This window comes from Danio rerio, chromosome 6 (assembly GCF_049306965.1).
Source record: "Danio rerio strain Tuebingen ecotype United States chromosome 6, GRCz12tu, whole genome shotgun sequence".
Taxonomy (NCBI): Eukaryota; Metazoa; Chordata; class Actinopteri; order Cypriniformes; family Danionidae; genus Danio; species Danio rerio.
The window spans coordinates 14,396,385-14,420,104 of NC_133181.1; the positions used below are offsets into that span (position 1 = coordinate 14,396,385).

General features: G+C 35.7%; 2 protein-coding genes across 7 annotated transcripts in view; one reads left to right on the plus strand and one right to left on the minus strand.

Moving 5' to 3' along the window:
* Positions 1–22,449, minus strand: part of fmnl2b (formin-like 2b) — a 59,153-nt gene extending 36,704 nt beyond the window's left edge. For all 6 annotated transcript variants that reach the window (XM_009302260.5, XM_009302262.5, XM_005165857.6 and 3 more), the window contains exons 1-5: positions 21,881–22,449; positions 15,271–15,354; positions 6,612–6,692; positions 560–636; positions 384–467 (exon numbers count right to left, since the gene is read on the minus strand). In XM_009302260.5, the coding sequence (XP_009300535.1) occupies positions 384–467; positions 560–636; positions 6,612–6,692; positions 15,271–15,354; positions 21,881–22,000 (446 nt within the window). In that variant the 5' untranslated portion in view covers positions 22,001–22,449. The remainder of the gene's footprint in view (positions 1–383; positions 468–559; positions 637–6,611; positions 6,693–15,270; positions 15,355–21,880) is intronic.
* The window catches only part of asic4b (acid-sensing (proton-gated) ion channel family member 4b), a 750,743-nt gene that overhangs the window by 487,943 nt on the left and 239,080 nt on the right, over positions 1–23,720 (plus strand). The window lies entirely within an intron of this gene.

Genomic DNA, 23,720 nt, shown 5'->3' on the forward strand with positions numbered 1-23,720 from the left:
ATGTGTTTTGGTGTTTCGTGACCCTTTAATATGTTTTAAGTACTATTTCAGACACAACGAATTCAATCAAACTAAATAATCACATTACAAGAGTTTCATACATCACTGTTTTCCATCTTGTCTGCGCAATGCACTTAAAATACACCTTTCACATTCCCACCCACCAAACCCTCCGTCAGAGCTAAATGAGGCAAACATAACTCATCACTCCTCTTTATTAGTCAGAAACAACACAAGCGAGCAGGGTTGACAATATTTTGGCAACAAAAGTCAACTGTTGTGACAACCCCTACAGATTTCAATGTGTTCTGAGATGGCAAGCGAAAACAAAGAGAGAGCAGGTATGACAAAAATCAATACTGACAAGAAAAGGAGCTACTTACGTGACAGCATACTGGGCAAACGACAGGTACTCCACCAGCACATCGAGCCCTTTGTTCTCCTCATTGAGAAACTCTCTCACCCACCTAAATGTAAAACAAAGCATTTAATAGTTTTCCTGATTGAGTAATTCAAAAGAAACCTTTCACAGTTCTGTGTGATGTGTATGTTGGCTCACCCGATGTGATTAGTCCTAAGAGATATCTCCAGCTCTCTGAGCACCTGAGTTGACTCCTGAACTCGTCTCCTAAATTTCTGTGTAAAAAAGATGAAGTAATGTTTATGTTTGAGCAAACATGAACTTCACTGGGGGCAAAATAATAATAGCTGGGTTCATCAAATGTATAAGGCTAAATGTGACCCTGGATTTTCAAACATTTGTATGGCATGAATGTGATTAATCTCTTTTGATGGAACCCCTTTGTAAATTTAAAAGGGTGGTTCACTACGATATCATATTTTAAACTTTAGTTGATGTGTAATGTAGCTGTGTAAACATAAACAACATCTCTGAATGTAATACGCTCAAAGTTCAATGCAAATGTAGACATTGGCTTTTACAGAGTTAGCTTAGCAAAACCTACAGCAAACAAAGTTTGGGGACTACAAAAAATGCATCCAGGTTAATAAGATTATAAACCCTTCAGGTTACTGCATACACCCTGAGCAGCAAAGGGGCGTGGGCAGATGCGCTGTAATGTTATATCAGAGAAAGCTTTATAGGTGCCCAAACACTGCTATTTCCACAGAGCTTCTTCTGTTTCTGTATTTGGGCTTCCAAATGACACGACACAAAGAGAGAAGTGCTTGCAATTTAATTATAATTATGTTCCAGAGAATAAAAAAAAGATAAAGCTCTAGTATTTGACAGAGGACAGCTTCCAGAATCTCTCTCAGTTCAGTGCTGGAATCGGCTAAAAACTCCTCAAAGATGGAGCAGCTCCAACCATAATAGATGAAGCTGTGGATTGTGAGCCACAACCTGTTTTTTTTTTGTTTTTTTTTGTTAAAATTGATCCAAAGTGTCTAGCGTTAAATCTATGTTGTAGCTACGATGTAAACAAGGATGTAAACAACAAAAATGCTGTTTGGTACAGCTAACAATTTAGCTACTAATTATTTTTTATCCATCAAACTGCTGTGAACACCCACAATCTTCACCAGTGCTGCAGTGTTACTGTATTCGGCCCTTTTCTCTGCATTTTACATCTCAAATAACAAACTCGCAAAAGATATGTGACCATTTCAAATTACTTACAAATGCTTATTCCGAATATATATGGAAGAGACTTGTCAGATTTTATTTTAGAGAGCAGGCATATGGTTTAGTGTCCTCTTCGTTTTCTGTCTGATTCAGGCTCAAACTATTACGGCTAACAGTTACACCGATTGACAGTATTTACATAGCAGAGGCACAGCACATTATTTTAGCTGACCAATCAAAGCCTCTTGAGGGCGAGCCTTCAGAGGAACTAGGAAATATGGTGGTTGTTTTTATGTCAGCTGAGTGCAGTATATAATCAAAGTAAGGTGAATGAAAAAATAATGTGAAAAAATGAAGCATAAGCACACTTTGCTTTGCACCCCATAAACACAACCAAGCCTTAAAAATACACGCTGGACTTTTTATATAAATAAAGGCCCTAATATGCTCACAACAGCATCTTTTTATTCTTATGAATTTAAAATAAAAACATTGAAGCAAGCAGATATACAGCATTAAATATGAAAAGCAAAAGTGTGGTTGTTGCAGTTTTCCGTAAACGTTGCTTAGACAAGTCCAAAAACCAAAAAAAATGAAATCAAATTTACATTGGCTTGTATTCAAATTGACTAACCAGCGTGTTCCTCAGATTTGTTTTAAGTACATTACTGCATTATGACTCATTAATAAGACTTCAGAAATAATTTTTTACTACTTTGTTAAATGATAAATGTGTGTAAATGATACATTTTTGAAATGCTACTGCAGTACTGTAACGCAAGTAGCGATCCTGTACCCAAAAATAAATGTCTTTTATCAATTATTCATCATACACTTGTTCCAAACTTATTCTTTAGTTCTTTCTTCAATTGACAGAAGAAAATATTCAAAGAATACTGAAAATTGCTTGATATTGACTTCTATAGTATTTTCATACTATGGATATCAATTCCTACCAGTCTCCAACATAATTCAAAATATATATTTATGTCCAACAGAAAAAAAAGAAACTCAAAGTTTGGAACCACTGAAAGGTTAATAAACAGTGAGTTGATGCATTTCATTTTTGGATAATCAATCCCATTAATTTAAAAAAACTGAAGTCCCACATGTCCAACTTCTAGAAAACTTTAAGCCTACATTTTATTCCGTTCATTAAATCAGCACTAACACTATTCCTTCTAGGGTTGGGTCGATAGATGGCCGATAGACATCACGATGCTGAGCCGGCATCGCGATACTACGCCCCACCCCATCGCAAAAGCAACCTGCTTGCGAAAAATACAAACTTAGGTCCTGTTTACACTAATACATCTTGGTTTTAAAATGCCATTTTAGAATGAAAACTATCTACATCGACACTTGTGTTTAACGATTACATCGTCCATCGCAATGTATTACATTAGACATCGAACAATGCCAAATTGGTTCGCCCAACCCTCATTCCTTCTTCTTAAATGTTGCGACCTCCTACTTGCACCCTCTTGGCACCCTCTGCAACCCCAATTTGAAAACATCTACATTAATTAGTTTTATTTTGATAGTATTATGCAAGCACAATACAAGTGCAGTTTTAAATTAAATAAGTTCTTCTGGATGGGACATTAAATTTAAGAGGCTGGTGTTTCTGTGATTACTTAGGAGTTGTAAAATATGCAGGAGACGTTTCTTTGTTGCAATTGCCATTCTGCATGCTAAGTGCCATGCATAGTCAGATTTCTTTGCATACATAATTCATTAGGATGTCTTTTACATATACGTGTCATACATACTATATGTCAAAGTCTCAAGTGTCTTTCCAGAAGTGCTCGTAATTATTAAGCTACTGAAAAGTTTATAATTTTGTATAGGAGGATCCTACAATTGGTTCGTATTTATCCAAGATTAAAAAATACTTGTATATTTGTATTACATAAACACATTTATAATATAATGTACACTGCAGCAGCATCTTTTTAATCCAGACTCTACAAACTCTACCTTTCAGAAAGACTACTCTGCTGTAACTGATCTGGTCATATGGCCCGTTTCCACTGACTGGTACAGTACGGTACAGTACGGGTCACCTTTATCAGGCTTGCGTTTAAATTGGTACCAAATTAAAATTAAAATGGTGAATTAAAATGGTACCAATGGTACTCTTTTGGTGGGCGTGGTGTACGACAGAAAGTTTCAGTCAACGTCATTTTCGCTTGAGAAAAACGTGACAACACCTCTTAAATTTGGGATTAGATATCATTTTAATCATTGTCACTTCTCCCAATTCATCAGCATCAATGTCATCGCTTAACGCTTGCTTAACTGAAATTAAAGCTTGGATGCAACATAATTATCTTAAACTGAATAGTTCTAAAACAGAGATTTTATTGGTTGGCACTCCTTCTAACGTCAAGAGGTGATGGGTCTATCTTATCACCATCTCTGCAGGTGCGTAATCTCGGTGTTTTCCTGGACTCTCAGCTTAAGCCTTGTTTATACTCGACGTGTCCGCTTGTTCGCTTGAGTGCGCGAATGTGACGTCATTGCGGATTTTGTGGAGGTTCGCTTTGGGTGCGCGCTGCATGATTTTGGCTGGTGGTGTGTCGGGCATTTTTTGAGACTTGAGCACAGAGTGCGCGCGGCGCTGCAACTGGTTTGAGTTGAATATGAAACACTTTGAAGAGATTTTATGCGAAACAGTAGGACTGAACACACATCTTATGACTCGTGATCAGAGAGATAACCAGATAATCAATAATTCTTGGCTAGAAATTTCAACAGCCATGGGAAAGGAGAAAGTTTTTGTTAAAAGGTTTGGAAAAACCTGAAGAATAAGTTTATTAAAATCAAAAGAAGCCATGGCAAAATGTACACAATTACAGAATATAATTTTCCACCAGTCATAGGTTTTGCACTGATGTATTTTGTTTAATTTTGTATTAAAAACAATTTAATAGTTACAAAACTATAATGAAGTCACAAAATTATGTTTGATAACTGGAAAGGAACAGATATACTGATGCCCTGTTTCTCTGGGCTTTATTGTTGATAATGGTCAGGAATGTTGGACCATAACTGCCTTTTTAGCATAAGAATAGGACAGAAGCTAGCCAGACAGTAATGTGTGAATTGTGGAGCGGGCTAATTCTAAAATAATCTGTATTTTTTAGTAAGTGTGTTTTTTTTTGCTTTTATTTTTGCGATAATAAAACATTTATTTGTAGAGCAACTCATGTTCTGTTGTCATTAATACTTTAATAAATTGTAATAGGTTAACTGTCTGAGATATAAACAAAAGCAAGTGATGACCAATAATTATTTGCTAGAAATAAAAACAGCAGTGGGAAAGGAGGAAAGTTTATGTTAAAAAAATTGAAAAAAAAAAAACAAAAAACTGAGAGATAAGTTTGTTTATGCCTAAAGAAATCATAGCAAAAGTGGAGACCCGGGTACACAATTACAGAATATGTTTTTCCACCAGTCATAGCTTTTACACTAACGTATGTTATTGGATCGTATTTGTAATACATCTGTAGTTTTTTAGTAAGTGTACTTTTTATTTTTTGCTTTAATCCCTGCCATAATAAAAATATATTTGTAGAGCAACTCATGTTTTCTTGTGATTAATATTGTAATAAACTTTAAAAGGTAAAACTGTCAGAGATATGGACAAAAGCAAGTGATGCATCAAAGTTTGATTTAAAAAATCTTAAAGGTTATAAAAATGCTTATAATCATTAAAATAATTTATAAAAACAATACAAATAATTAGTCTGAAAATATTGAACGACATTATGATATGCCGTACTTCCGGAAATTTCCTACTTCTCTGTTTATCTGTCTGATTTTAAGGTGGGTTTCTTTTGACCGCCCCCTGTCGTTTTAAAGAATATCACAACGGCGAATGCGGCGAGTATAAAAGCCTCTGCAGTTTTGCGAGGGGAGCGCGCAGTCAGCGGAGGTACGCGATGCGACGCCAGGCGCGAGTATAATACCAGCTTCAGTCTGAAGCCTCATTTTAAACATGTAACTAAAACGGCCTTTTATCATCTTCGTAATATAGCCCGCTTACATCCTTTCCTCTTGAGGCCTGATGCTGAATGACTCGTCCATGCTTTTATCACGTCTCGCTTGGTTTTTTGCAATTCCTTGTTCGGAGGGTTACCAGCAAATTCTCTCAAAATTTTGCAATACATCCAAAGTTCTTTTGCACGTGTGTTGACACATACATCGTCTCGGTCGCACATCACTCCTATACTCCAACAGCTTCACTGGCTCCCCGTCAAGTCTCTTATTGATTTTAAGACATTGATTTTAACATTTTCCCAGAGATGGGTTGCGGCTGGAAGGGCATCTGCTGCGTAAAAAATTGCTGGATAAGTTGGCGGTTCATTCCGCTGTGGCAACCCCGGATTAATAAAGGGACTAAGCCGACAAGAAAATGAATGAATGAATGAATGATTTTAACATATAAAGCGTTCATGGTTCTGCTCCAGGTTACATTGGGACGCTCTGCCTTGGGACCTACGTTCTCTTGGGGCATTCTCTTTCCGTGCTCACATACTGTGGAATGCTCTTCCCACTAACATTAGGAATGCCGGTTCATTGGACACTTATAAAAAGCTACTTAAAACTCATCGTTTTAGGTCTGTTTTTAATTTTTGATATCTTTTATTCTTACTGTGTTTTTTATTGGATTTTTTTATTGTTTACTGTGCTTTAGTGTTTTTACTTTCTTGTAAGCACTTTGGGTTTTTGAAAAGCACGTTATAAATAAAATATTGTTATTATTATTATTATTATTATTATTATCAATAACAGCATGATCACTTTAGCAAAGGGCATTAATTGGAAAATTCTGGAGTGTTACTGGGGACTATAACAAGGCTTCTGAACTTTGATGATTTAAAAATATACCATATATGGTTATTCACCCAATTAAAGGTTAATATAATTATACCTTGCAGAAAAGCAAGAGCTTTTCTGGTACTTTAAATATTAGCTCATTAATATAGCAGACAAAATGAGCATAAACAAAGAAACTCACCTTTCTGGTGACAGCAGGGTCCAGAAAGCTTCTAAGTTTCTGGATATATGTATGGGGAGGATTCTTCACTTGGAACCGTTCCTGTTAGAAAGACAAAATATGTTACATTTCAATTATTTATATTTAATACCCTCTTGAAACAAGTTCAATCCCCTCCCCAACATAAAACATTAACTAAGCAAACCTCCTTTTCTGCTCAGCTATCCTCTGATCTAAATCACAATCATTAAACTCCTCATAAAACCTAGTTTTTTCCCCCCCGGTAACGTCTGAACCACATTTTGGTCTTCAAATGATCACTGAGATATAATCATTCATTATTTAGACAGCAGACATTTCACACGCTTTCACCTCAACAAACATTTCCACAGTCAGCCATGCTCTCCTTCTCTTACGTCAGTGTAGTCATGGTGACATGTTAGGGTGGATGTAGAGAATGTAATAATAAAGAATCTGTCTACATGGTGTTTCTATTATCATAAAGCAACTTGCCTCTGTGTATATACACTTCAGGGTGATTATATATCTGCGCTCAATTATAATTTGAGGTTATGCAGGCTTATAGGTATTATAACATCTTTCACGTCAAAAACACTGACAGAGAAATAAATGTGCTTTATGTTAGCTTTGACATTTGGCCTTTGACAGAGAAGGATCATGATCTGAATTAGAAAAGGCAGTTTAAACGTTCTTGTTTAGAAATATAATTAGTGAGGATATGGGAGAAATCAGATCTAGCCCATCCAAGATCATACAGTATTTATTGTCTTTTCTCAGTTGGATAAAAATCTATCCACAGTAGAATGTTGGACTACGCACGATTCACATATGACTTCAGGATCAACGCATGACAGAGGGCGTGTCTAAAGTGGTACAGCAAGGTACGGTACAGGTCGGTATGGGTCACCTTTATTAGGCTTGCATTTCCACTGTTAAAAGGGTACCAATGGTACTCTTTTGGTGGGTGTGGTGTACGACAGAAAGTTTCAGACGACGTCATTTTTACTCGAGGAAACATCTACAGTAAAGCTGTACGGGTCATTCACATTTCACATGAGAAGCACTTCTCACTAAACAGATCCTTTATACACAAATACTTAATGTTGATAACTAAATGTTTATTACTAAATTTTCTATGAGCATAATTTGATTGTAACTGCAGATCAATGACAGTGAGAAATAGCCTACCGTAACATCTGCAATTATATGAAATAAAAATAAATGCAGCATATATGAACACATACAGCCCCTTACAGTCTCCGATATGTAACCAATTACAGAAAAACTACACACATCATACATTTAGTCCTTATTTAGATTCAAAAACAGTAGTACCTAGAATAGCAAAATCAAGTAAAGGAGGTCGAGCCTTTTCTTTCATGGCTCCTACACTCTGGAATAGCCTTCCTGATAACGTCCGAGGCTCAGACACACTCTCCCAGTTCAAAACTAGATTAAAGACCTATCTGTTTAGTAAAGCATACACTCAATGCATCACCTAGCGGGTTCCACACAGGCTTCTGCATCTTGCTTATATACACTATGAACAGCAGCTACGCTAATTATTCTCTTTATTCTCTATTTTCACCTGGGGATACTCATCCCGAGGTCCTCAGATTATGCGGAGTCACTGATTGGATCCAAGACCGGCGACATGATGATCCCAAGGATTCCATATCCGGGACCAGGCCATATCCTGAGCTGCTGCTGCGCTGATGGTCGTGGGGAGTGGAGAACATGAGTCTGATTCCAGCGACGCTCCAGGGACAGACGAGTCTTCATTGAGGCCATCTTCCAGCCTAAACCACGACGAATGAAGCTCTGCACAAGACTTTTGGCCAGTGGAGAAATTAAAATGGTCGTGCCCAACTGAGTCTGGTTCCCTCAAGTTTTTTTTTCTTCACTCCCATCAGGTGAAGTTTTTTTTCCCTCTCCGCTGTCGCCACTGCCTCGCATGGTTCAGGATTGGTAGAGCTACGCATCGATGAATTTGCTCTTCAGTGTTTGAACTCTCAGTAATGTTTAAATCACACTGAACTGAGCTAAACTGATCTGAACTGAACTTAAACACTAAAACCTGAACTACACTGTTCCAGTTACTATGACCATTTATGTGAAGCTGCTTTGACACAATCTACATTGTAAAAGCGCTATACAAATAAAGCTGAATTGAATTGAATTGAACAGCACAAAATATAGCCCACAGTCAGTGCATACCTCTCATATGTGTCTTTAATCCTCAGCAGCATGTGTAGCCTCTTGTTAGACAGTAATTTCATCATACTGAGTTCATAATAGTCCAAAAAGTGATGATAATAGTTGAACATGGCAGTTCGTTCCTGTTTTAGGTTGCAGGCGCATCATTTGCCATTTTTTCCGGCTTCACCTTTGTTTTTTTCGTACTTCACTCTTGCGTTTGTTCCTTTCCTTTTAAAATATTACGGTGTAATCTTTCGGCTGTGTATTTAAAGCATAGCAGTTCTTTTGTTTTTATTCTGGCTTGGTGCGTGAGCGAATGACGTATCTCTGTATACCAATAGCGTTCAGCTGCATGTCTAGCTCCGCCTTTTGGTACCCTTGATACCCTTTTTACACTGAGTGGTAAGGTACGGTACGGAACCGAACCGTACCACTTTTTTGGCACCCTTTCAAAAGGGTACCAAAACACGAGAAAGAGTACCAAAAGGTGGAGCTACACGCTTAAGCCTGGTTTATACTTCTGCGTCAAGTGACTGGCGTAACTCACGGTGCATGCAACGCGCGCAGCTGTGCATTTATACTTCTGCGCACTGTCTCTGTTGGTCTGCATTAACACTTCCGAAACGCTAGTTGGCAGTGAGGTGTAAATGTTCCTCTGTGTCGAGTTTCTTCGCTTCTGTTTTGCGTTTCCTGAACACTTCCTGGTAGTACAAGTAACTCAAACTCGCTCATTTTGAGGCAGGAAACGGTGGACGTGCAACGACTTTAACTATGAGGTAAACACAAAACAAAACTTTCCATCCGGAGCTCCTTCACGGGACTCCACACTTGTAAACAATCGCTTGCGCCATTCGTGCGGCTCTCGGTCCCGCCCAGACTCGTCAGCGCTACCAAGCCGACCAATCACAGAGCTTGCGCTACGCGTTGTTGCGACGTGTAGTTACATTTTTTGAGAGGTGCACGTCAGTGACGCTGACGGCCACGGCAAAGGGCTATGCGTCACCGCCGTAGCATACGCCGGAGTTTGACGCAGAAGTATAAATCAGCCTTTAGTTGAACGCTGATTGGTTACAGATATATGTCACGAGCTAGTGTGGAGCTAGCCAGAATGAAAACAATAAACCGCCATGTTTTAAATAGACAGCTAAGACATTACACCATAATACTATATGCATATAATAACGAGCCATGGATGCCCCGAGCTCAAACAAACCATGTCGTTGCCTTGATGCACAGACACAAAGCCAAGAAGAACAAAATCTGCCGTGCCCTGTTGTTGTTTTGTAAAAGTGCGCGCAGTTTTCGCTTTCTTCAGAGAGCTCGTGATCGCGTCTATATTTGATATAACAAACTTCTTGAGCTGATGATAATAATGTGCACGTTCTTATTGAAGTGACTCTGACATCCAATCCTTTCAGAAATGGACAAACTAGAGAGCGAAGCGTGAAAAATCAAAGGAGCACATGATTCTTTCAGCAGCCTAAAACATTAACAAACTGCCAGGTTTAACTTTTATCATAATCTTTTAGACTATTATGAACTCGGAATGATGAAATTACTTTAACAACAGGTTACATGTGCTGGTGAAGATTAAAGATACAGATGAGAGGTTTGCAATGACTGTGAGCTATACGTTGCATGTTTTTAAAGCTAAATAAAGACTAAATGTATGCTGAGTGTAGTTTTACATTAATTGCTAACATATCAGAGACTCTAAGGGGCTGTATGTGTTCATATATGCTGCATTTATAATGTTAATTGTAATTTATAATTGCAGACGTTACAGTAGGCTGTTTTTATCATTTATCTACAGTTATAATTAAATTCTGTTCATGGAAAGGTTAGTCATGAACATTTATACACAGGTATTTATATGTATAAAGCATCTGTTTTGTGAGAAGTGCTTCTCATATGATACATGAAAGACCCCTACAGCTTTACTTTGACATTTCCTCAAGCGAGAATGACTTCAATTTTCTGTCGTACATCATGACCTCCATTGGTACCCTTTTGACAGTGGAAACGCAAGCCTCAGAAAGGTGACCCGAACCAACCCATACCGTACTGTACCACTCAGTGGAAATGGGGCATTAGGGATTGCTTATACCTGGCCACTTCATGCATTCTTTCTGACCAGATTGTGAGATGGGCAGGTGTACATGCTGTCCGAAACGGATTTGAAGCTGGTACAAATCCAATCCCTCAAACTACTTTGGGATGACACTAGACTGATCTGAATGCATCTGGTGGTGAAAAGCTAATTTTACTCCTCCTAAAATTAAAAAATAAACATGTGAAAGAGTTATCGATTTAATTAATAACATATCTATGTTGTTAATAATTGTTTAATGTGTTATTATTATTCACACCATAATAAAGATAATCACATCTCAGTCACACTTTATTTTAAGGTATAATTCTCACTATTAACAACTAAAACTTTTTGCTCAATAAACTATTAATTAGCTGCTTATTATGGATGTAGAAAATAATCATACTTTAATAAACAACCAACATCTTAATAAGTCAGTAGTTAACATTGTGTATTAGTAGTTTAAAGTGTTACTAAAATGTGTAACCTTAAAGATCTTAAGAAAGCAATATTTAGCAAATAAAAACAATTTCATTTTTTGGCTTTTTAGATCCAAGGTGGCTTTTCAGATCAAAAGCAATTTAGTTTTGAAACCCAATCCCACTAGTTAATACTGATTATTAACATGCATATTACTAGTGTATTGGTTTGTATTAATCCTAAAATACATAATAATACAATTAAAAAACGAACTAAAATCTGCAGGATCATATTTAGATGCCTTAATTATTCTCAATACCTAAACTAAACTACCTTATTATTGAAAATTTCCTTCCTATCAACAAGCAAAAAATAATAACACAAAGGTTTAAAACAAAAGTCAGATATCAGTTAGTTAATAGTAAGAATTGGCCCCCAAACAATAAATCGACCGAGTATTTAGTTTAGCAAAAGAAGAATTTTTGGAATAGTTTACTGAAACTTTAAACAAAATTCATTTAAAAGCTTGTATGTGCGTTTTTATGGAGCATGATATTTGACAAAAGTGTTTTATTGCGTCTTAAATTATAGTTTTTCTTTGGTTCAAACAATAAAATTTTATTTCATCTAAATCAAAAATATCTAATGTGTTCAAGAAAAAAAATTACATTCACACAAAGTAAAACTATTGTTGACAATAAATATATTTTTTACTTGAGTCTTTTTTAACATTAAATACATTAAAATATAATCCCACTTGTTACATCTAAACTTATAAATTAAACTCAAATTATAGTTTTGACTTGGTTAAAAATGAAAAATGTATTTTAATAAAATCCAAATATTTATTTTACCCAGGAAAAAAAAATGCATTGACTCAAAAGTAAAACATTGCTTTATAGACAGTGAACTAATTTAATTATTTTGGTTCAACTTTAAATTAAAATCCATGTAAAGTTTTACTTTAGACTAAACTAAAAGTAAATACATATAACATCATATATAGGTAAATAGGTAAACTATCAGGTGCTTTCAGTATGGATATAAATGTCAGACAAGATCATCAAATTCACATTGGACATACATAAAGACTGAATGAACCTGTTTTTCCTGTGGTCACGTGAAATGAAAACTGATGGTTTAAAGCAGGGGTTCTCAAACTTGGTCCTTGAGATTCGGTGTCCTGCAGATTTTAGTTCAAACTTGCCCCAACATACCTGCATGGGTGTTTCTAGTGAGCCTAGTAAGAGCTTTATTAGCTAGCACAGGTATGTCTGATTGGGTTTGGAGCTAAAATCTGCAGGTCACCGGACCTCGAGGCCCGAGATTGAGAACCCCTGGTTTAAAGTAAAAATATTACTTTGAGAAAAACTAATGCTTTTAAGTTTACTTTTTCATTGTGATGAGAAAAATATTACTCGATAATTGAGGGATGCTTAAACTTTTCAGTGTGGGTAATCAAGTAAATCTAAATCAGCCTAGTTAATTTTTAATTTTAATTGTATTACTAACAACAAACATTTATGTATATATTAACAACATAAATGAGGACACATAGTAGCTAAGCAGATTGTGTACAACAGGTTTGTCAGCATTGTTTTAAACATGCCATTTAAAAGTTCAAGACACCCTCAAGACAAATACTTTTTTTTACAATTTTTTAAAAGATTTGTGTGTGTTGAGCATCAGTTAAGACAACATTAGCAACTCTCAGCTTTAATTGTGGTGAAAACTCGATCATTTTGAGCTTTTGTCAGCTAATTTCTGGGATTAAAATAATTTTTTGGGAGGCATCAAAATCAGTGACGTTTACATAAACATCAGTAATCTAATTATTTGCCTTAATCTAATTAAGACAATAATAAGATTAAGGTTTTTACATGAGTTGTTTTTGAATGTTTCTTTCATGATCCCGTTTTACATGTTATAGCAGATACTTAGATAAACGTAATTGCGTCACCGCGCTATCCGTGTTTCCTCCGGAGTTTCATGTAATTTCGGGTGTTTCATTATTAATTTGTCGACTTTAACTGCAGTTTGGCACTTTCACTTTCATTCAGGCATGCTCCCCATGACAAACAAGATATTGGATGCAACTAAACTGCTGAAAGAGTTGTTTTAATGGAAGTTCATACCGTAGGCTTAATTGAAGAACATTTCACAATGCAGGGGTCTATGGTCTGAACTGACTCGGTAGGTGCAAAGAGTGTCAAACGTGTGTGTGTGGGTGAGTGCGGCTAATATCGGCGTACTCCACACGTCTTAATTCGATATCTCTTTAGTTCGATTATGGCCTTAATCTGATTTAATTCATCGAAAATCGCTGTTTACATGGTAGACTCTTAATCAGAATATTGTCTTAATCATATTAAAAATCTAATTATTGGTGTCCATGTAAACGCAGTCAGTGACATAGAGCAAGTCTGCTAATGGAGTGATGACGTGTTGGTTTCTCATCATTATTAATAGCAGAGTTGTCTTATCCTATAAAAAGACCCTGCACGTGCTTTCCGAACGCAAGGCAGACCTGCTAAGCTGTGAGACCCAATGACTGGGTGAGACTGTGTCCGTGCATGGCATGGGTCGTATGTGTTTTTTTTCATGATCCACAGGGTTTGTTGTATGTTTTTACCTGCGATTCTGTCACGGCAGATACAGCAAAGCTGTTGGTTTGCAGCATGCATTTATGTCGGGAAAGCTGTATGAAAATCGGGGAATGACGAACTTTGTCTTTTATTAGTTGAGTTACCATTCAGACACATTGCCTATATCCGTGCTGCTGTGTTCACCTATGTTTAAAATCCTCCAGATTACCAGCAGGGCTATTGGTTGAAATAGAAATGGCAAGAGACCTGCTGCACTGCTATCCACTGTGTCTGCATTCAGACCCGGGGATTCAGGAGGAGAGAGGTCCTCATTTATATTGTTTATATAAACATGATTATCTTTATCATGATATAACAAATTGTGGTTATGTGTATATGAAAATACAAATAACAAATGTAGTAGGACATTAAATTGCTGTTTATTTGTTTGCATTTTAACTTTGTAAACTATAAAATCATAGGTCTTTTCCAACCCAAGCTCATTCTGGAAACGTAGCCCCGCGAACGTTTCTGGAGACTGCGATTCACGTGGCCGGAGGTATGTACGGCTGCGTTTAGTTTTTCTCAAGTGAACGCTGCGGGGCGGTGTGGCGCTGCTCCACTCCTCCTCTTCGCGCTCGCCTGCCGACGGCTCGCCTCCGAGTGGAGGGCTTTCCCGCTGCTACCAGTTTGTCCACTTAGCTCGCAGCGTTATGTCGGCGGAGCGGAGGCACAGAGGAGGAGGAGCCGGCCGCGGGGACGACCGGGATCGGGTCCGGGGAAGAGCGGTTCCAGAAATCAGGTAAGATGAAAAACAGAATCCAAAAAATAAGGGCAAGAATGCGGCGGGATCCGAAAACGGGGTCGAAATCAAAGACGAGGGCTTTTGTTTTTTTTTTCCTGGACGGCTTTTGCAAACTGTCGTTTGGGTTAAGGGGAGACGCGAAAAAGCGCGCACAGCGGCCTCTCGCGGATCGGCGAAAACAAAAACTGCTTGAATACGAACCTCCCGGGACGTATTTCGTGGTCCGCAGAAACGTCCGCGGGGCTACGTTTCCACAATGAGCCCGGGTTGGTCTTTTCACAGTCTTATTTTGTGAGACAGCAACAGTTGTTTGCTCCCCTCATTCTCCTCTGCTCTGTCGACCAAGCCCACTCCTCCCTGCACGCCCATTATGAAACATTTTTTGAAAAAATTCTGAGGTAGACTTGAACTGAAATGGGGGGGGGGGGGGGGGGGGGGGTCATGGCCCTTTAAAGATCACATGAATTAGTGGTTATAGGGTTAATAGTGGTTATATAAATTATGGCTTTTATTTTTAGAGACTCAAAATGCAGGCTGCTTGTAAACAGACTCTCTTACCTGATCGCATATCAGCTCCCATTTCTTTTCATTGTCATACTGTCTCAGGATCCTCACTTTATCCGGAGGAAGGTTCATAGTGTTCTGAGAAAGAAGAGAGAGAGAGATTGAGCGTTGTTCTTTCTCATGCATGGGAAATGCTACTGCACATACCATGTTTATCAAAAACACAGTGAACGAAAAAGTGATGAAAAGCTAGTATTTTGTAAATTCCTGAGACACCAAAGATGATTCTTTATGACAACAAAAAGTCAAAAGCAGAGGTGAATAACATAACATAACATTTCAGTCTGAACAACAGCCTTAACTTCAGCACAGAAACACTCTTTTTGTCATGGTTCACACAGAATATCAATATCTGCAAACAGAATATCATCAGAATAAAAAAAGAAGTATTACTCTAATGAAATTTGAATTACAGTGCCTCATTAAGACATGTCGATTTAGTGAAGGAAGCCCAGTTTAAACTATTTCTTCTATCATTTATGATATTTAGAGGAAAATATCTCCATAGCTGTTATTACTTGTATATTACACACTTGATCATTATGCTTCAAGATTGCAAGAGACTTCAGACCTAAAATGTTCCTCCAAATATTCAAATGTGAGTTTTAACAAAAAAATAAATAAATTCTAAGCAAAAATATAGCTAATGGGGCTGCACGATTTTGGAAAAATCTAACATTGCAATTTTTTGTTTTGCTGTGTATGACTATATGAATATAATGTCACCAGATGGTTTGAAGAGCTCTATTTGGAAAGATTTCATTCATTAAGACTTTTTTTCTATGCAGAGCATCTACATAAAATATAATAATTTACAAGCATATATAAAAAAACTTAAACAAACAGTGCTTTATGGTTTTCTAGGGAGTTTAACAGTATTGAAATATAGCAATCAAACATAAATAACATGGTTCTCATTGTAGAAACAATTTTATACACAAATATAAAATAATTTTTAATAATATCTTCATCCTTTAATCTTTAATAAATAATCAAATCCTGCGATGTGACCATTGAGAATACATACATTGCCATATCGATGCCAAATTTTTATATTGTTCATTACTAATGACTAGCATTTATTTTTTACCCACTAAATTACTATTCGATGTAACAATTTTTGACATATCAACATTTTTTAATAAATATACAGAACAAGAATCATATCTGTCAATCCAACAAATTATACCCATTTGTCAACAAGATGTTAGTACAATTAAAAAAATACAATTAAACTTTGTATGATCACTTCTATATATTTAAGGGCTGCACAATATTGGAAATTTTATATTGCAATATTCTGTTTTGATGTTGTATATATTTAAATACGAAAAAAATGTCACCATTTTTTTAAAAAAAATGTTTTTTTTTTTTTAAATAGATCAACTGGGGTGATCAAGCCCTTCTTTGCATCTGCAAAAGATACAATAAATGACATGCATATACAAAAACAACAGAGCAAAAAAAAAAAGTTAAATACATAGTGCTTTATGGTTTTTGGGGGAGTCTAACAGTATTGAAATATAGCAATTAAACATAAATAACATGGTTCTCATTGTAGAAACAATTTTATACACAAATATAAAATAATATTTAATAATGTTTTCATCCTTTAATCTTTAATAAATAATCAAATGCTGCGATGTGATGTGACTATTGCAAATACACACATTCAGCCCTTTCTTTTTTACACACTAAAATACCATGCAGTGTTACAACTTCAGATATATCAAAAAAATTCAAACAAATATACTGAACAAGAATCATATCCATCAATCTACTGGATTTTACCCATTTGTCAGCAAGACGTTTTTACTATTTAAAGACACACAAAGTTTGTGGCATCTAAAGGGAAAGACTACAATGACACTTCAATTTTTTCACTTACATTCATGATCTCTTGGCAGTTGAAAATTGTAAAAATTTAGGTGAGAGATTTTTTAGAAGACAAGGAAACAATGTTTCTTCAACTATTTTATGCACTTACAAATATAATGTCTAATTTATTTAATCAATTAATCTTTAAATGAGAAGAATGTACACTTTATGGCCAAACAGGACATGGCTAAAAACTTTGGGGCTGTACAATATTGGAAAATCTGATATTGCAATATTTATTTATTTTTTTTGTGATAAATATTGTGAGTGATATGATTACAGTTTCACAAGATGGTTTGAAAAGCTCTATGTGAGGGAGTCTAAAATGTAATAATCACAATGCAAAAAATGCTTCTCTTCTTTTGCCTTGTCTTGTGTCTAGTCCAAATATCAAAAATTCTTAGATCAAGTAAAAATACGGTTTTGTTTACACCTTCAGAAGAAATAAATCAAAATTAATAGTTTTTCATTCAAACAAGCAAAATTATCTGCCAATGTGACAAGTGAAATTATCACTGAAATTATTATTACTTTTGCTTTGAAGTGTAGATATTTGAACTTGAAACAAGTCAAAAACTCTAAAGCATAAATGCATAAATTGTATCAATTCTGTATAAATAATGAGTAAAATTAATCTGTTACACCTCCAAACATAATCTTTTAATTTGTGACCAAATATTTTAAACACTTGAAATTTTACAGGCCTTACAAAAAGACACATTAGAAACCTAAGTTAAACTTAGCAGTGACTCTACAAATCACATGTGTTCTGTATTTATCTACAGTTGAAGACAGAATTATTACCCCCCCCCCCCCCCCCCCTTGAATTTATTTTTTAAATATTTCCCAAATGATTTTAACAGAGCAAGGAAATGTTCACAGTATGTCTGATAATATTTTTTCTTCTGGAGAAAGTCTTATTTGTTTTATTTTGACTTAAATAAAAGTAGTTTTTATTTTTTTAAAATCCATTTTAATGACAAAATAATTAGCCCATTTAAGCTCATTTTTTTATAGTCTACAGAACAAACCATCGTTATACAATAACTTGCCTATTTACTCTAACCTGCCTAGTTAAGCTAATTAACCTAGTTAAGCCTTTAAATGTCACTTTAAGCTGTATAGAAGTGTCTTGAAAAATATCTAGTCAAATATTATCTACTGTCATCATGACAAAGATAAAATAAATCAGTTATTAGAAATTAATTATTAAAACTATTATGTTTAGAAATGTGTTGAAAAAATCTTCCCACCATTAAACAGAAATTGGTAAAAAAAACAGGGAGGGGGGGTAATAATTCTGACTTCAACTGCAGATTTCATTGCATAATGTAACTATTGCAGATAGTGATATCTATGCTGAAACGCTATAGTGTCCACCCCTAATAAATTTAATAAGAATGTTAGTAGGTTTGTTCCCTTATACATAAACATATTTGTTATGCAGAATGTTGAACATATTCCCCTCATATTCATTATTTTCACATTTTTATACATTATATATACTTAACTCGCATTTACTTACTATGTGAATACACTTTTTTCCAATTTATTTTTTATCAGACACCAAAAAATGGAATGTATTAAGCAGTAAACACACTTACAGTAAACTATATTCAAATTAATTCAAACCTTCAGAGATGGCTAACTGAAACATTCTGTCAATTCTTTGTGTGTGTTTTTTCCTGCTACACTTTTTGTTCTCTCATTTTGGGGATAATAAGCTTGACTGAATGATTAATGAGAGAAAGGCTCTGAAATCAAACAGTCTGGGTGGTTGAAATGAAAGCACAGGAGAAGGGCCCAACACTTGGAAAAGGGTGAACTGAAGAGACTTGGGCTGCAAAAGCCAACACTACTGGGACAGAATTTGTGATGCAAATCGGAGAAAACGAGGCAACATTAGCCAATTTGCATTCACTCCCCCCGTTCCATCTCCCTTTATACAGACACAAACAGACTTGCCCACACACATGCATGATGCGCACATGGCATGGAGCCGTTATGCTGATTTGCAGACTTTTAATGGGATACTCAATGCACTGATTAGATCTCGACTGATCTAAGGGCAGGTCTCTAATGTAAGCACATGACATGTGTCTGTTTGGGGGACGCTCTGAAAATTAAATCAAGGTGATAAGTAACAGATGACCCACTCTAAGTGAATTAATTAAAGACCCTTGAGAACTTTACATGTAAACCTTGTCAAAACATAATGCAGTCACGATAATCAAAGCTCTATCAAAAATAGTACAGTAATACAATCTAATTTCCTGAAAGTTAATTCTACTCATCTAAAAAGAGTTTTGAACTCAGTGTTGAAGGTAATGAGTTAATTAAATACCTTGTTACTTCAACTAAAATGTAGTAAGTTCACAGTACTCATATAAATTAGTTTTTTTTTTTAACTCAAAAGGCTTGTAGCAACTGGTTTCCTTAAACAGTTTGAGTTGCCTTAACTTATTGGGTTTTACAGTACTTTACAGTTTTGAGTTCTCTTCATTTACTGTGCTCAAATTGCTTTTGTTTACTCAAATGGATTAAGTTCACAGTACTCATTAAGATTAGTTGTTGAACTTAAATAGTTTGTTGCAACTGGTTTCCTTAAATGGTTTAAGTTACCTTAAAATATTGGGATTTACAGTGTTGGTGAATATTAAAGACAACTTTTTAAAGTTGAAACAGAGGTCCTTGTTGTTCATAACATATAAAGGCAAAGCAAATATAGTACCCATGATTCCTGACAATACTCAGAATAAAATTTCAATTTTAATCACCTTTAAAAAAATTCTGTAATTTGTTTCTTCTTAAAAAATGTTTAACTTAATCTCACCTCTCAAAATGTTTAACCCTAATCTCACTGTATAGTTTAGCTTTGGTTCAAACTATGACATTTATTTTACTCTAAATTCAAAATATTCATCCACACAAAATAAAAATATGGATTAATGTAGAAACACTAAATACATTTGTTATTTTTTTATAACCTTAGATGACAATTAGGCATGGGCTAGTATGAGATTCTGACAGTATGATAACCTTGGATAAAAATATCATGGTTTCATAGTATGACTGTATTGTGATTATTGCTCTAAAATATATTATTTTTAAATGTCTTGGTAAAATATTTTTCCCCTCCTTTTAATCAGAATATATTTTATTTTGAGTAACATTTAAAATATTTTGGAGCAGTAAACATTCCAGGCTAAATAATTACAAATGAATCATTGGCTTTTGCTATCTTTGTTTCAGAAACATTGATTTCTTTACAATTTAAAACAGCATCTTAGGATATCCTAAAAAAAAACAATAACAAAAAATCTTACATATATCATAGGAACAGTATAGCAGAAATGTTTGGTGGTTTTAATACCTTGACTTTTCCAAACCGTGATATACCTTAAAAACGGTTATATGGTTGCACATTTTTTCAGTCTACATTGAGGTTTTAAGATAATAAATATTAAAATAGTTGGCCTGTCTAAGAGACTGAACATTTTTCACAACATTAATACATTCAGTCTATAGCAGAACCTTTATTCACTTAATATAGTGTATCAAACTTTAGGAATCTATGATTAAGATCTTTTTGTTGAGATTTAACATAAATTTTCTGTTTATATAGACACACAAGCAAGCACCATTTTGGTAAACAACACAATACTATATATGCACAGGTAAACAAACCATGTCAGCTCATGTGTGAGTTTATTCACGCGTTATTATTATGCAACAGGTAAAAGGTAATTATTTTGTAAAATAAATGTAATTTCTTGCTTTAATTTTAATGTGATGACCTTAATGTGTTATCAGGGGCCCTGTTTATTACTTCAGTTTTGCCTGTATGTGCGTTTCTGACTTTCAAAGTGCAGGCAGCTGTTGACTTTCATTTTATGAGTCGCTGAGGACCATGTTATCAGCTAAATATCTTCTTTAATGTTCTGCTGAATGACAAAAAGTTTGAAGAGTCTGAGGTAAATTAACATTAAGTTCGTATTTTCGCATGAACTATCTCTTCGAAGTCACAGGTAAAACGCAGATCCTATATTTATTGATCGCTGAGGGGAAATTTCAAGTCTCTGAGGAGATATTTGTACCACTCCAAATGTCATTTTAATAGACTGCAAGATGTATTGTGAATTAGATCGCAGCACAGATATTACGTATATCCCTCGAGACATTATTCTTAAGAGCCCTTCATCAAGACACACTGATGCTTTTCAGACCCCATCACAGACAACAACCAGACAGGCTGTGCCAGTGGCTCAAATATCAACCAGCAATACCTATTATACACCGTTACTCAGTCGGGATATTATTAAGTAGGCTACATGTACTTTTCAAGCTACAAGAATTCCGTTAAATCCAGCACAAAAACAATCCTATTTAAAAGCAAATGCAGGGGATGCGGTGGCCTACACTGCACGCTGCCATGACTAGGGAATTATATTAGAAAAAGCATACACAGATGCATAACTACCGCAATAATGTGCAAGCTTACAATATGATGAGGCAAAAATGGAATTCTCAATAAAGGGGCCGCGCGCCTGCAATTAGTAGCTATCATGCACGCGCAAACAGCATCAAAGCACTGCACACTGCCAAGCGCACACAATAGAGGCGTGTGTGCTGGCGTGGGCTGCCAGCTTCCATACTAGTTGTGCACATGATACCAATTACATCGATACGCTCTACCCGGAATTTCAGGATATTAGTCATAAATTACCAGTGCGATTGCAAATCTCTCCTCCAGTTCGGCAGGGTCCGGCATGGGCAGTTTAGGGGGTTTGCTGCCCCTCGCCCTGAAATCTGTGAGCTGAGCATCCATACTTTCTGCGTTCCCCATGTTTTTTTTTTTTGTCTGATGCCCGGCGACGCTAAATCCTTTCGAAAAAACGTATTCCGCTCCAAAATGTAATCAAGAAGCAAAAAAGCAAGCAAACAAAGATAACGCAGGCTTTTATAGGTGTCTAGACGCCCTCTCCATCGATGCAAACCCGCAGAGCTCAGTATCAGATGCGAGACTTCGACAATAGCATCCCTACATTGTTAATCCGTATCTGTCGGGCCCTCCGTTCATTTCTCGGAGCTGTTGAGCATCGTTCAGTCAGCGGCAGCGGCTCGGAAGCAGGGCGCATTTATCAGTATAACGCACAATGAACGCACCGCTGGAGGGTTGCGGCATGATAACGCGCATGGCTCGGACTCGGGCAGGCCAGTTAATCCGCGCTGTGTTGATGATAACAGACGGACTTCGACAAAACGCAAACTCCCCCATTCAATCCCCGACACAATGAAGCCTTTCAGCACCAATCCCCCGCTGGGGAGTGCCAAAAAGCCATGCTGAGGAGTCGAGGGGGAGGCAATGTTTTGTTCTGTTGCATGCCGGTATTTGTAGTTTTGGATGAACAGCGTGTAAATTTACTTTTTTTAAGAGCTGCGACGGTGTAACTATATTTATTTATAGTTTTTTGTCTGTGTGTTCATTTGTTGTGCAGTATTTTTTGTTAAATAGTAGTAAAAATGCGGATTATAGGCTGAGTCTTATTGTTATTATGTTGTAAAATATGCTAGGCTCCATCATGTTGTCCTAACAAAAATTGATGAATCGTTTTTACAAGTTTAAGTAGATTGAACATAAATTAAAACAATTAAGTTGTTCCCCAAAAAACCTAAGAAGTGTGTTTTTTTGACTCATTTTAAATAAGTTGTTTGAACAAGCAACAAAAGTAATGTTTGAGTGTATTACTATCAATAGCCTATATTTAGCACTTTATTAGTTTTTTGCAAAACCATAAGTTTAAAAATACTGTTTAACTATGTCTTATTAATATTATTATTATTAATATTAATATTATTATTATTGCAGCATATTTTAATGTACAATTTACACTATTAACAAACCATTGACTGTTAACAAACCCTTAACTAAGACTTTTATTTCAGTACTACTAAGCTGCTTATTAATAGTTACTAAGGTAGTAGTAGTTTGAAATAAACAAATTGTCATAATATATTGATAAAACAAAGGTTATGTTATTTGGGAAATTAAAAAGTAGTCATAATATAGATAAAAAAAAACTGATAATGAAGGTATAGAAAGAGTACATGCAATAACATGCAACAATTTATTGTTGTTGTATTGGATCATAAAATTAGTTGGAAACCACAAATAAATAATGTGATATCAAAATTGATAAAATCCGTAGCAATAGTGTATAATGCAATATTTATTCTGGACAATAAATCAATGTATGTATTGTATAACACAGTGGTTCTCAAAGTGGGGGTCGGGACCCCCCGAGGGGTCGCGGGGCAATGAAGGGGGGTCGCCTGGTGATTTCCAAAAATCTATTTATTTTTATTAAACAATTAACATATTTTAAAGAATCAACATATTTTATCCATAACTATACTGAAAAAAAATAGTTGTTTATAGTTACTATATAGTGTATAGTTACTATAGTAGCTTATAGTTACTAGTTCTATTGGATTGCGACCCCTGGGGTAATTACATTATATTAAAGGCAGCAATAGCGTCAGATGCATTTTGATTTTATAACATC